This window comes from Pteronotus mesoamericanus, unplaced genomic scaffold (genome assembly GCF_021234165.1).
Source record: "Pteronotus mesoamericanus isolate MK-2021 breed Mesoamerican mustached bat unplaced genomic scaffold, CSHL_Meso_final scaffold_54, whole genome shotgun sequence".
NCBI classification, from domain to species: domain Eukaryota; kingdom Metazoa; phylum Chordata; class Mammalia; order Chiroptera; family Mormoopidae; genus Pteronotus; species Pteronotus mesoamericanus.
The window spans coordinates 221,816-236,753 of NW_026555321.1; the positions used below are offsets into that span (position 1 = coordinate 221,816).

At 41.6% G+C, this 14,938-nt stretch overlaps 1 protein-coding gene across 1 annotated transcript in view; it reads left to right on the forward strand.

Annotated features, from left to right (window-relative positions):
• The window catches only part of ULK4 (unc-51 like kinase 4), a 233,621-nt gene extending 221,172 nt beyond the window's left edge, over window positions 1-12,449 (forward strand). The window contains exons 35-36 of the mRNA XM_054595876.1: window positions 11,270-11,455; window positions 12,303-12,449. Coding sequence (XP_054451851.1) covers window positions 11,270-11,455; window positions 12,303-12,449 — 333 coding nt within the window. The remainder of the gene's footprint in view (window positions 1-11,269; window positions 11,456-12,302) is intronic.
• Window positions 12,450-14,938: the final 2,489 nt, after the last annotated feature.

A 14,938-nucleotide genomic window follows, 5' to 3' on the forward strand; every position in this document is an offset into this window, starting at 1 on the left:
TGGAGAATCTTGTCTAATAGGCTAAATAAAAGGCTTGTAAATTGTTAATTTTGCTTTATGTTGCCAAATTGCCCCCTCAGAATGGTAGAGTACCCCTTGTCATTCTCACCTTAAAGAGAAGCCTGTTTCCCTGGAGTGTAGCTAATAGTTTTTTGAAATTGTAACATTTTTGCCATTCTGATACATGAGTCCTTGTACATCTTTGATGTTTTGTATTTATTTTATTGTGAGTGACTTTTAGCATCTTTTGTGGATTGATTAGCCATTTGTGTCTTTTTCTACAGTTGCTTTAATGTAATCCACCTATTTTCTACCTCGTTTATCCTTTCTATTGATTTTTAAGAGTTCTTTGTATAGTAAGAAGTGTGTCCTTTTGTCATAAATACATTTTCTTTGTTTTCTCTTTGTATTTTTTATTGGGTCTTTAGCTATAAACAAAGTTTTTACTTAGTAGTTGTATATAGTGTTTTCCTTCATGACTTTTGAGTTTTATGTCATGTTTTAAAAGGCCTTCCCATTCCAGGATTATATTCACCCATCTTTTCTTTTTCTTCTGTTACTTTTCTGATTTGCATGTTTTTGTTTTAATGTTTAGATATTTGATTTATCCAGGATCATTATAAGAACTACGGTTGACATCTGTGTGTCGGCATATTTGTAAAGGATTTCAAACATCAAGTACTACTAAAATTTTATTTCATTGGCTCTATTTATCCTTTGCCATGTAATTATTAGATAAGTGGGAGTTGCACCTGCAGATCTTATGGAAATACCATTTCTTTGAATACAGTGGGTTATATTTATTATTGGCACCATAATCTTTAAATGTTTGGATGTCGTTTGTGTCCTAGGAAACAATAGCAAAGAAGACCTTACGAAAATGCCATCTCTTTGACTTAATCTGATGTCTTCCAAATAAGATTAAACAAAAGGGGACAAAATGACAGTGATTTCTTTTCATATCACAGAAATGGAGGTGAGAGGTGGCCACAAAGCAGGAGAGAGATGCTGACCTTTTTCCTAAGGTTTACAGGGAAAGTAGCAGTTTTAGGACTGTTTTCCTTGACAAAAGGCACCTTTTCTCAATGGGTTCATCAGAGAGAAACAGACTTAAGACATGTTATTTTGGGGGGATGAGAACCCCAATGATAGCTGAGATGTTGTAGGTAGCAGGTAACTTGCCAGGCCTATATACGCATTATTTTCTCCCTCCTTCAAAGTCACACTGATTGCATTTTATGTTGTCAATGCTGTTCTTTAATACCCCGGCCTCACGAAAGCTATGCCATTTTTTATTTTTTTACTTTAAAAAAATTTAATCTTTATTGTATTTTTTTCCACTACCATTCAGTCCTTTTATACCCCCTCCCCGCAGCAATCCCCACACTGTCGGCCATGGGCAGGACCAGCAGTGTGGTCGTGACTTTCTCCTTTTTGCTCAGTCCCTCCATCCTCTACCCGCCCCCACCCCCCACCAGCTCTCCATCTATGAGTCCATCCCCATTTTCCCTGTTCAGTTTGTTCATCAGACTCTGAGTATGAGTGAAATCATATGGTATTTGTCTTTCTCTGATTGGCTTATTTTGCTTAATGCATAATGTTCTCTAGGTCCATCCATACTGTCACAAATGGTAAAGTTTTCTTCTTTTTGACGGCCGAGTAGTAGTCCCTGCCGGATTTTTAAACTGTGGAGAAGCTGTTGAAGGCAGCGGTAGTCCTTCACATCTTTTCGGGCGTTGTCCTTGGTTACAGTGAGTCTCCCGCTTGACTCAACGTCCGCGGGGGTGATAGCGTCACATCACGGAGCTGTGCACTTACAGGTCAGCAGCATCAAAGAGAGACATTTCAGAAAAATGAAAACAAAATAGTGTTGTCTAATGATTGATTTGACATTTCACGTGAGGCTGTTTGGCAAGACACAGTGGCGTTTCCATGATTCAGTGGGTCATCTCTGAACAACCCGTTCATCTAACCGTGGTTGAGGTGGCTTTCATTGGTTACCAGGTGAATGACCATGGGCAAGTTAGTAAGTTTCCATTTCTACATCCAGAAAAGAAAAATATTGTAAACCTCACAGGGTTGTTGGGAGAACTAAGGGAGCAATGCATGAAAAACTCTTAGCATAGCACTTGGCACCTTGCAAATCTGCCTGCCGCCCCCGCCGCCCCCCCCCACGTTTGCTTTTATCTCTTTGTTGTATCATTACTGATGGTGGTGGTCTCAGCAGTACAACAGTGTGCAGTGAAAACCCATTATTGGCTGCAGTCTTGAAATACAATTCCTAGCCATCTTTAGAAGTGGGATATAGTTAGGATGAACACTAGACTTCCTGAATGTTCTGTTTTATTTCTGCCACCCCTCCCCCAACAAAAGTCTTTTATTTTCATGGAAAATCAGAAAGCATGCCTGTGCATTTTTTTGAAGCAGAACAATAACATGGATATTTAATAGTGTGGATATTTACCCATACTGGGATACAGTGAAGTTAGCAGTTTTGGTAATGATGTTTGGCTTTTTTGTTTTGTTTAATGCCTGCAAAGTTATCCCGTCTACAGCTCCCTGAGGCCCTTCCCATACAGTATGTTCTATAATCATATTACCAATCTAATAAACATCTATCTCATTGTAATAAACTCGCTTTGTGAACAGCCTCATTAATGTGCTGAAATAATGTACCCAGGGGTATTCCCAACAGTTTCACTGCAGCTCTGAGATCAGTTGCCCTGACGGCTCCGTCGGTGGGAAAACAGCCGCTTCAGCTCCCATGGCTGAGTCTCCTGCCGCGGCGCCCGCACGTCAGAAGGCGCGCAGGCCGAGCTCCCGGGAAGGGGGACTTGGGCAACGGCACTCTGCAGAGTAAGACTTTAGACAAACAGCCTCGTTTTAATTTTAACTCTGGATCAGTATCTCTGAATAAATGGACCATTAGTTAATAAAGCTAAGGCAACCCGTTGGAATTTATGCTAAATGTCTAGATAATAAAGACCTAATAACTATGTTTAACCAATTTTAGATAATTTTCTTCTTTGCATTGTAAAAATTGCATGGTATGATACGTTTTTACTGTTATAAAGTGGTTTTAAAATTTCAGTAGCCTTGCAATTTTATTTTAAATATCCATTCTTTTAATGGGAATAACCATTTTTAGGAATAAATGTATTATCTCTTATTCTTTTCCCTGTAGGGTATAATTCTCTACCTCAAACCTATATTATTTTAGATATGAGGTCTTCAGAAAGGGAGCATTTTATTTTGGGGAGGGCTTCATGTATTTTTTCAATATTCTAGATTCAGTCAACAGTAATTTTAAGAATTCTAACCTGTGTAACTCTGTAGTACATTTTTTAGTCTTATAACCAAAGATTAACATTCCCAAGTTTCTTTGTTCATTGCCTGTCATAAGAAATCATGACCGTCTGTTATTGGGGTTAATAAGGTGGCGCTAGCCCGTCACCCTCCTCCAGCCGCTGTCATTGATTATAGCAGGTCTTGCACTTGACCTCTGTCAGTACGTGGGGGTTACTCCAGCGGGTGCCCAGGAAATTCCCCTTTTAAAAAATTTTAGGGGAAGGAAGGCAGATTTATTTCGTATATTGGAATTACAAAAAAAAAAAAAAAAAAAAAGCCAGAAGAGCATTATGAAAATTCAAACAGCCCTGGCTGGGGTGGCTCACTGGACTGAGTGCCGGCCTGCGAACCAAAGGCTCGCTAGTTTGATTCCCAGTCAGGGCACATGCTTGGGTTGTGGGCCAGGTTCTCAGTAGGGAGCGCTCAAGAGGCAGCCACACACCGATGTTTCTCTCCCTCTCTCTCTCCCTCCCTTCCCCTCTCTCTAAAAATAAAGAAAATCTTTTTAAAAAAAGAATTGAAACAACAAGTAATGAAAGTAAAACTAAAGTCTTCCCCTCCCCTTATCGAAGCCCTACCCCTGTGTACCACTGTTACTTTCGGCATGTCCTTGCGTTCTGTTCACTTTGCTTATAATCACATGCATGTGTATCATTGATTTCCTTTTTATTGTTGTTGCCTTCATTGCTAAAAATAGGACCGTCGTGTGTGTATTTTGAAACTTAGTTATCTGAATATTATGGACTTCTTTCCAAGTCAATACTTACATATTGATTTTATTCTCTTTAACAGCTGCATAGTATTTTGTAGTATCAATGTCCTGTTATTTATTCAATTCAAACATTTTCTTATGGGTGGCCATTCAGACTGTTCCCACTTATTTCCTATTATAAGCATGACACACTAGACATCTTTGATTTTATCTACTTCTGCATTTCCTTTGGTTAGATAAGTATCCATAGTGAGACGGCTAGATTAAAAGGTGCTTCTAAGTTTTAGTAAATATTGGTTACCATACAACTTCCCAAAAGATTTTAGCAGTTTATGTTCAAATTAAAGGTATGAAAATGTACTTGTTTTTCTACATCTTTACTAGCACGGCATCTTCTAATTCTCAATTTATTTTTTTCTGCTCTATTTGACAGGTAAAGATGATAACTCACTGTTTTTATTTGGATTCTGTGGCTATAGCATTAGGAAAGAGAAAAAGAAATGCAGCCACTCAAATGTGAAATATGTATTAACTTTGAGGCATTAACTTTGGAAATACAGAGAAGGAGATGCTTTTACAGAAAATTATAAATTACCAAAATTGGTATCAAGATAGATAAAAATATCAAACTTCAGAAGTTAAAATTTTATCAATGATGTACGTCTCTTGATCTCTTTATTTAAATAAGAATACACAGGTCTAATTTGTTTTCACTACCAGCAGGGGGAAAAGAGGGCTTTGCTGATCCAACAAAGAAATCTTATGAGTATGTATACAGTGTAGACATTCAAAAGTGTCAGTATAAGTGCCGTCACCAAGGCAAACATTGTTAGCTAAGATAACCAATGAGAATTATTTATGTTTTGAAAGTTAAACGATGATTACCCAGAGCACGGTCGCCCTCTCTGCCTTCTGGATGTCTTACAAGACTGCTTTATTAGAGATGACATTTTCAAGGACGATCTCATGATACAAAATAGAATCAGCTTTTCTGCAGCTGCAGGGAAAGAAGGACCATTTTTCTCTTTTCAATTCTGCAAAGGTTTCTTTCACAAGCGGTTAGAAGAGCTGCCAGTTTGAAGGGTCAATACAAGAATTCCATTAGCTGCTACCAAAGGGGAAAAAAACCCCCGTGTAATATGAAAAAAGATATCAGCCAACTGAACTGTCATAATGTGATATTTTGCATTTATAAGATCTATCATTAAAACAGTACAGGCCTAAGTGGTTTCACATGCGAGTTCCAAAGTTTCAGAGACGGGACACCTCGGTGCTATTTAAATCCTTCAGCCGCCAGAGGACTGACGCTGGAAAGTACTTTAAAATAATAGAGAACAATTGAAGGTCACTTGTACTTAGGAAAATAGGTAAGAAATTTTCAAAAAAAAAAAAAAAAATCTAGTCATACGTTAAAGGACTTATATAACCAAACAGGGTTTGATCCGGGAATTCAAGAATAGTTCAAGCCCCGGAAAAGTATAATTTAATAATTTTTAGAAATTATAAGAGAATAAAAACTTGGTCATAATAATCAATGCTAAAAAGTTCAACTGGCCATTCTTAATTTTTTAAAACTTTAAGATAGAGCGAATCCTCCAGACATGTTGGAAGTTTTCCTAGGGATTAATAGTCAACATAAACACTCCAGCACTTCATTAAAACCAAGAGGAATCCCTTCTGCTACCACTGAGGAATGGAGCAGCATGCTATACGTAACGCTGCCAGGTAAAACAATACTAGGTCTAAAAATGATGGTTGCTGTTGATAAAATTTTCATACTTGAAAAAAAGATTTAAATAACTTGTTAAAACTAAAAAGCAAATTTCAGTAAGTTTGTGGCATATTATACACAGAAACCAATAGCTTTTTTTTTTTTTTTTAATACTGGCGTTAATCTGATAGAAATAGAAATGGGGGGAAATCCTTTCATAAAAGTGACTAAAACCACCCCACAGAAAACAGCTAACAATAAATGTAACAGGAAAATGCAAGTCCTGATGATAACTGTAGAACATTCTGAAAGAAGTATGACCTAACGAATGGAGAGGCGTGCCAGGGGCGTGTGGGTGGTGAGACCTATGAATATAAATTTTTATTGTAATTCTTTTTTTTAAAAAAATCTCATCTTTATTGTATGTTTCTCAATTACCATTTAGTCCCTTTCTACCTCCTCCCCCCAGCAGTCAGCACACCGTTGGCCATGGTATCGTAATTCTGTTCACACTTTTTTAGTTCATTAAAATGATCCTATAGAACAAGCGTGCGATTTGTCAGGAGAATCTTGAGCAGGAAGGGCTTCTTCTCACTCCATCGCACGCTCACTCCTGTCTCACAACATGCCCTTAAAGGAAAAGGAAGGAACTCAAAACAGAATAGACGTCCAACAGTGAGGAGGAAGGGGAACTAGGAGTCCGCGCTGCACTGGAAGTCCACCCTGTGGCTGGAGAACAGAAGGGCGCCCGGAGGAGGACCACGCAGGGCCGAGGCCGCCGGCGGGGCCTCCCACCCTGAAGCCCCACAGCAGCTCTGGCCCCGGGGAGGAGATGAGAGCAGGGCCGCGTTCAGGAGTCTGTGTGTAGAACAGCCCTGCCATTAGAGCCTTCCTTGCTCTTCTCCAATCTCTACATGCAGGGGACCAAATAGCCTAGTATAGGCCCCCAAAAGATGTCAGGACTTTTCTCTGAAAATATTGAAGCTGATTAAAGAGCAAAGCATCCCTGACCTTTCAGGGGAGGGTGGTGGCGGAAGTGCTGGAGCAGCCGCCCTAAGGGGAAGCCTTCCCAAAGCCACACCCCCGCGTAGGGCCCGGCGGCCCTCCTCTCCACAAGTGGTCTCCGGCCCCGCGCTCTCCCTGGTGTCCGTGCTGGGGGGATTTCCCAACGTGCGTCTTTAGCCATGACCTGTCCCCTGAACTGCAAGCTCATGCATGGACTATCTATAGTGTCGCCGTAAGAATATCTGAGCCAGCGGCGGGTCAAGCAGTGAATGACGGCCTGAGGCCTGGCTTAAGTGTCTGAGGACCCTGCGCCGCCTGGCTGTGCTCTGACCTCACTGTCCAGCCTCTTCTCACTGCACTTTCCCTCCAGTCACCCTGCTGGCTCTGGCGGACCCCAGTGAGGCATATGACTGTCCACTGAAGTCAGGGGGACGTCACTGGAGGTGTTGAGCAGGAGACTGGTAAGATCTGATTCAAGTTTTTAAAATACGGTGGCTCCTTTGTGGATGATGGATGGCAAGGGGCGCCCGTGGAGGCCCAGCAGGCCTTTTGGTGGTTTCCTGGGGGCTGTCTCCTGCATCCCCCCTCAGCCAGTGGCAGTGGATGCCGCCTGACGGTCCAAGGTGGAGAGGCAGAGACAGGGTAGGAAGTGACGAGGAGCAGGCCAAAGCTTTTACACAAAACCCAGTGCCTCAGCAGTCAGTGTGGACATTTATTTACCCTCTGGTTCCTGCAACTTTGCTGCTTCAGTAGAATTGTTCCAACAACCTTCTGTATTGACCAGTTATGATTTTTTAAATGAGTTACGTTTTCCTATCCTTTAGTTATTGACCAGGAAAACGTGAAGTTTGTCATGCAAGTCAGCCTAGAAGTCAAGGCTGATTTGACCTACCAATGACTTTCAACTTGTTTTTTGGATTTTTTTTTTCCCCCTTAAACCTTAGTATTCTGGTCTGATTTATAGACCTAACCACTAAATGAATAATGATGGTGCAGATTTTCTTCCCTCTAAATTTGCTGCATTTAGTAATATAATGTGCTTGGGGGTCAATGAGACCGTAGAGCATCTTCTCAAGGTAAAGGGGGGGCGCCGCCGAGGCTGTGGGCAGTAGTGTTTCCCCGGGTGATGTCGTCTGGAATTGCTACCATTCATCAGCTTAATGATGGTTTCTGCTGCCTCTTCAGCTGATTTGGGAAAGAGCGACTGAGACATTAAAATGAAGAGGGACAAGGATTGATGGCCCTACCGGGAATTCTTGTTAAAGACGTCCTAACAGCGCACAGGGGTGTGTTCGCAAGATGCTTTTAGATAGCATAAAGAAGGTAGGGGAGATTGTATTAGTGAGTGTTTTTGTTCTTGGTTAATATAATATGTTCTCTGACACAGTGTTCCCATATAATTTTGGAAAAACACTGTACCAGGCAATATTTTAAAAGTAGAATATAGAAGAGAAAGATTTTGAAATGCATTGTATTGTGTAGATTGAATAAAGGGAAGTAAACATAGTACAAATGTGATTTTAAATTGTTTTAAGACAGTTTTTAAAATGCAAATATAAAGGTACTTTGAAATATTTCCAAGTTGCATGTGTGTATATATGGCATGTTTATTATTTCTCCCACAAAACATTGGGTTTGGCTAATAAGAATGTTTACAGTAAACATTTACAGTAAAATTAGGCTTGACATATAAAATACAAGAGTGCAAGATGGCAGATGGACAAACTGACACTAAAAAAGGTTCATTGTTTATCTCAAATTCAAACTTAATTTGTGTGTTTCTTTTTTCCCAAGCCTGGCAATCCTATGTAAAGTAGAAAACATGAATAAATCAATGAAGATAAGATGGGGCGAGGTTGCAGTATAAATATGAAGTCTAATATAATTGCAGAAGTTAGGCCATGGTTCTGGCCTTGAGAGTCCTGGCGGCTGGTCAGAAATGGAAATATAGTCACTTACAAGATGTACATCACCCAGAAACTGGGGCAGGTGGAGGGGAAGCATTTACTTGGGACAGAGAACACCTTGTAGTTTTGGGGTCATACAAAACACTTTTTTTCAAAGTCTCCATTAAAGGAACACTGTGATAAAGGTGGTGGTTATAATATCTTTTATTGAGCATTGTATGAACTAGGAAGTCTTTCAAAGAGGAGTTTTTAAAACTTAGATGAAGTTCATTTCCCTTTTTTACATTGTTCCTTTGCAGTTATAGCTAGGAAGTCTTTCCATTACCCAAGATCTAAAAGATTCTGCCTATGTTTTCTCTGAGAAGGTCTAAAATTTATATTTCAGTGCATCAACCTTTTTTGTTTCCTTTTTTTTTAAAGAACTGACTGCATTTCAGGGCTCCCTGAGGACTTGTGCTTTATTCACTGAGTGTGGCTGTTCTGCGGTCACCGCGTCAGGTTCGATCTGTATACTCAAAACATTTAGCGTTAGTTTTGGGGCGCGGTGAAAGGCATGGATTGGAGCTCCCGTTTCGCATGTCATTTGAGCGCCATGTGTTGGAAACATGTCCTCAGCTGCCATGATGCCTCTCTCCAAAGCCGCAGCTGCATACAAACCTACACATATCTAAAAATAAGAGGTTAATTTGCACTACCTTTAAAAATGAATTCAAAATGGATCAAAGACCTAACTGTAAAAGCTAAAACTATAAAATTCTTAGAAGAAAAAATAAATGTAAGAGCAAAAACTAAACATTCCTGGAAGAAGCATAAATCTCAAGACCTTGGAATAGGCAATGGTATCTTAGGTATGCCACCAAATTCACAAACAATAAGGTAGGTAAATTGAAACTTGAGTAAAATACAAATTATTTTGTGCCTCAAAGCACACTATTAAGAAAGCAAGAAGATATGCCCTGCCAACTAGCTCAGTTGCCTGGAGCATCGTCCAGATATGCCAAGGTTGTGGGTTCAATCCCCAGTCAGGGCACAAGCAAGAAACAACCAGTGAGTACATGGGTAGATGGACCAGCAAAGTGATATTTCCCGCTCTCTCCCCCTCTGCTTCGCTTCCCTCCCTCTCAAATCAATAAAAAAAGAAAGAAAAGCGAGAAGACAACCCACAGAACAGAAAAACATTTTTGAAAATCACATCTGTTAAGGGACTTGTATTTAAAATATAAATATAAAAACACTTGATTACAAAAAGATGACCCATTAGAAAAATGAGCTAAGGCTCTGAACAAACAGTTCTCCAAAGAAGACATTCAAATAGCCAAGAAGCACAAACAAAAGATACTAAACATCATTAGCCTTGTCAGGGAAATGCAAAGCCAAACCACAGCGAGATACTTGTGCCTCCACTCCGATGGCTGCTTTTAAGAAGACAGAGAGTAACAGGTGTTGGGGAGCGTATAGAGAAACTGGTATTCATATGTTGCTGGTGCGAATGGCAGCTTTGGAAACAGTCTGGCCGTTCCTCAGAAGTTTAAACATGGACTTAACATACGACCCAGCAGTTCCATTTCTGTACCCAAGAGAAATGGAAACACATGTTCATAGCATTACTGCCAAAAAAAGTGAACCACTCAAATGTCCATCAAAGCATGCGTGGATAAGCAAATGTGGTCTATCCATACCATGGAGTATTATTTGGCAATAAAAATAAAGTACATGAATGAATTTTGAAAACGTTATGCTAAGTGAAGGAAGCTGGTCACAAGGATCATATTTTGGATGATTTTCGGCACCTGGAACATCCAGGATAGGCAAGTGCGAAGAGACAGAGAGCCAGCTGATGAGCAGCACTGGGCGGGGCTGGGGGTGGGGCGCAGGAGATGACAGCGAGGCGACTGCTAACGGTTGTGGGGTTTCTTCTTGGGGCGATGAAAAAATTCTAGGATTGATCGTTGTGGCGGCTGCGCCACTCTCCACCTGCTACTGAATTGTACCTGCCAGATGAGTGAGCTGGGTGGCCTAGGGGTTATATCTCAATAAAGCCGTTACAAATAAATAAAACTTTAAAAATAAAAAGGTTAAAGTGCTTTTAGTATGATTTAGTATGATTGTTATTTCATATCATACCTTCTCATACATGCAAAACCATGCTTTCTGTCCCACCGGTTTAGCGTATAATGAATTGGACACAGACAAGTTCTGTGTGTTCTTTAATATCTTCTAGGAAGTGAATTTTTCTAAACAATAGTAATAGAAAGCAAGAATATAAGGGACATGCCTCAAGAAATTCACACAGTTTTCACACTCATACACCCCGCCCCCCGTTATGGATATATGCATTGGATATGTGCAGACAGAACCTGTGTTGGTCTTCTGCTTGTCACAAGACTCTCTTCTGATTTCGTGCTGTTCGTTCTCTTTGAGTCACCGCAGGCTTTTTGAAAAAGATACATTGGGGGGAAAAACATTCAATTACTGAAACTTTGTACACAGGCTGACATTTTCCCCATTAGGCGCATTTTACTGTAATTCTTGAAAGCCAACGCCATCGTGGATGGCACTGAAGGAGTCTTCTTTGTTAACTTTTAGCTTCCCATCGAGGATCCTGAAATTTTTGAAGTTTCATCCAAGTGTCTGTCCATCCTGGTTCAGCTCTATGGAGGAGAAAACCCAGACAGTCTGTCTCCTGAAAATGCAGAGAACTTCGCTGATTCACTCCTATCCAAGGAGGACCCGAAGGAGCAGAAGCTTCTGCTGAGGATTCTCCGAAGAATGGTGAGTCCACGCAGAAACTGGGGTAGTAGGGTGGGTGGCGGCATGGCAGCCAGTGGACAGGGAGCGGGCCTCATTATCTTCGACGTCGTTTCAGTAAACGAAGTCCCGGTTACCTCTCCCCGTGGTCACCTTTCCCTTAGTCACCTACAGTTACCGGGCATCAGATTCCACCTGTCGTATCTTTTCTGAGCAATTGGAGAGTCAGAGAACATTGCACCCCTCCCCCCTTATTACATACGTGTGCATTTCCCAACAAAATCAGTTTTTTTAAGTTAACAATTATAGTCAAAATCAGGAAATTGAACTTGGTACAATTCTTTTCCTAACCTGCCATCCACATTCCAGTTCTCTCATCTGTGCCATTGAGGGCCCTTTCTGGCGGCTTTTTCCTAGTATAGGATCCAGTTCGGGATCCCGTGTTTTGGTGGACATCGGTCTTTAGTCTGGAGTCGTTCTGCCACCTTTCTTTGTCTTTCATCACATTTTTGAGGATTGTAGGCTGGGTATTTTGTAGAATCGCTGTCAGTTTGTATGTATCTAATGTTATCTATTAGAGTCAGGAAAACTAGTTTGTCACGTCAAGAGGCTCATGATGTCTGTCTGCTCCTTCCTGGTGATGTTAATTTTGATCACTTCAAATCAACGCACATCGACTATTTTTAAATTTGTAATAGTTGCAAAGTGGAGATTGTCTAACTCTCAGTATTCTACTGCAAGGAAAAAGTTTCCACTTTGTCTTGTTTATTTTATTTTTATAAAATATGTATAGCTGATGTTGATTTGAAGGTGCTTTTGAAGACTGACTCGTTTTCTTCTCACGCTAAATCCTATTCTGCTGGTTTGGAAGGCCGCTCCGGCAGCAGCTGTTGTTGAAGTTAACAAAGGCGAGGCGGTCCTGTTTGTCTCAGCACGTTCTGATTTGTCCATCTGTTGCTTCTCAATACAAATTGTCCTTTGGCAAGTGGAGCATGGACACGCCAGAGGGTTGCACTGAGGCTAACTTTTGTGCCAGGTTGATAAATGGACGGCAGCGCCTGACTCAGAAATCTACACGGCGGACTGTGATGACAGAACTGGAAGGGAGGTTCGGGGACCGCCCCCCGCCCCGCGCTGCTGCAGACGCATTTACACAGCCCGCTCCCCTCCCCCAACAAGACTTACCGTCGCAATGGAGTGGTCACCTGAGTAACAGAACAGTGCTGTGGTCTAGATGAGCCTCTCAAAGTGCAGGATGAATCCTGCTGGGGACAGCAGACAGGAGATGATACACCAGCCTAGAACTAGATGACACTGACTCACCTCATAAATCGGTATTTCCTGCCAGTTTTCCTTCTCTTTTATGGTTTCAGGTGGAAGTCTCAGTTTGGTGTTCTGTGACTGTCACACCTCTGGGAAGTCTTCAGAATCTCCTTTTTCACAGAGGGTAGACCTTTCAGAAACTCAGCTTTTAGAATTAAGATGAGATAGTTCTTTAAAATTATAATTTTATTCAAATAGAAAAAGCTGAGTCAATGTGAAGACAATTGCTTGGAAATATAATAACGCCAGTGATATGTAGATATGGCAGAATTGAGAATTAGGTTGAGAAAGACAGGAGCTTGAGAAATATCGATCTAATATCCGATACGATTAACTTTGTAGAGATCCACTGCCTCTTCTTTGAAACATTTAAGACTAGATTTCTTTTGGAATTCATAATTTTCAGATCTCTTTGGCACGACAGCCATAGAGATAGAGGTGCGGGGCAGGGCGGTGGTTGCTGCGTCAGGCACGGGACAATTTCTGCAGCAAAATGTGTGGGCGTTTGCAGGGAGCAGGGAAATAGAGACCATGCAAGGCCTCATGGGGCCTCCAGTTAGGCTTTGCCACCAGATATGTTTTTGATCCAAACTTACGCGGAAAAAGTTTGAGTTTCAGAGCTTTTCAGAATTGCAGATATGAGGTTATGGACCTGCCTTTGGAAATAAATTGCATCATTTTCTAAAACACTGGTCAAATTAATCATGCAGCAAACAAACTGGACCCTGACTTGGTTGAAGTAACTGGACTACACCATCTTTTGGTTATTTTACTGCCTGAAATGATTTATGATTTCTGACCTGCCACATATAGAACCAGGTAGATTTTGTCTGGGGAAGAAAAATGGAATCTAACAGACTTTTTACCTGTTTATGTGAAAACAAGTACTTGGTGCTACTTATCTTTTTTTCAAGTTGTGGTAAAACACATACAGGATTTACCATTTAACCATTTTTCTTATACTGTTCAGTGGCATTGAGTGCAGTCACATTGCTCTGCAGCCGGCACGACCGTCCATGCCAGACCTTTCTTGTCCCAAATGAGCCTCTGCCCTTTAAACAATAACTGCCCGTTCCCCCTGCCCCGGCGCCGGGTGACCACCGTTCTAATTTCAGTTCTTGAATTTGATGACTTTTGGTACTTCGTGGAAGAAGAATCATACAACATTTGCCCTTTTGTGACTGGCTTATTTCCCTTAACGTAACGTCTCCAGGATTTATCCATTTTGAGGCATCTCTCAGAATTCCATCCCTTTTGAAGGCTGGATAACATTCCACTGTGTGTATACGCGCCATTTTGTTTGTCTGTTCCTCTGTTGATGGCCATTTGTTTCCACCTGTTCTGCCCCATTTATTTTCTCTGTTCTTTCTTATGATCAGGATCGCCTTGGGTTTTCTTTTTTTTTTATGCAGTGGGTTGTGACCTGCTGCAGCCCTGTCGCTGGCCAGCGGGAGCCCTTTGGGGTGCCTGCTCTGTCTTCTGACCTGCCCCCATCATTTCATTTCGGAGCCCTGTCCATCTTCGCGTGACACACTAGGCTCATCTTGTCCCTTTTCTCTGCATGGACGCTGACACCAGGCATTACGCTGGCACCAGGCACTCACCCCCCCCAACAGGACCACGGAGCATCGTTGTGCAGAATTTAGAAAGCAAGATACAAAATTGTTCGTGGCTGAAGTTACAACAACTGTTTCCTTAAGAGTCACACATACTCTTTCTTACTGTCTGTCCCATGGAGGGGAGCCCTGTAGGTCACTCAGATCCCTGATGTCTCTTAATTTAGCTGTTCAGGAATGCCCATGACATTGGCAGGCCAGCCATCTGTGATAAGAGCACCTGAAAATCTTTTGAAAGCTTTCTGAGTTACCCCTGGGCCTATCACTGTCGGGTTCAAGTTGTACAAATGACAATACCGGATTCTGGAGCCCAGACAGCTCAGCTGGGGCCTTGAACTTGTCTTTCCTGACGCTCAGTTCTGCTTAAACTCAGTGCTGAGTTTAGTACATTTGGAGCAGAATAGCAGCATGTTACCCAGGGATGTGTGACGTCAGCACCTCCCCAGGGCTGGTTTGACCCTTGCTGCTCCCTGTCCTCGCTTGTGGGACTGCCATTGTCTGGTAACTGTCTGTGTACTTCCCATCCTTGCCTTCCCATCCCCCTTGTTTGGGCTGGTGATGTGGTCTT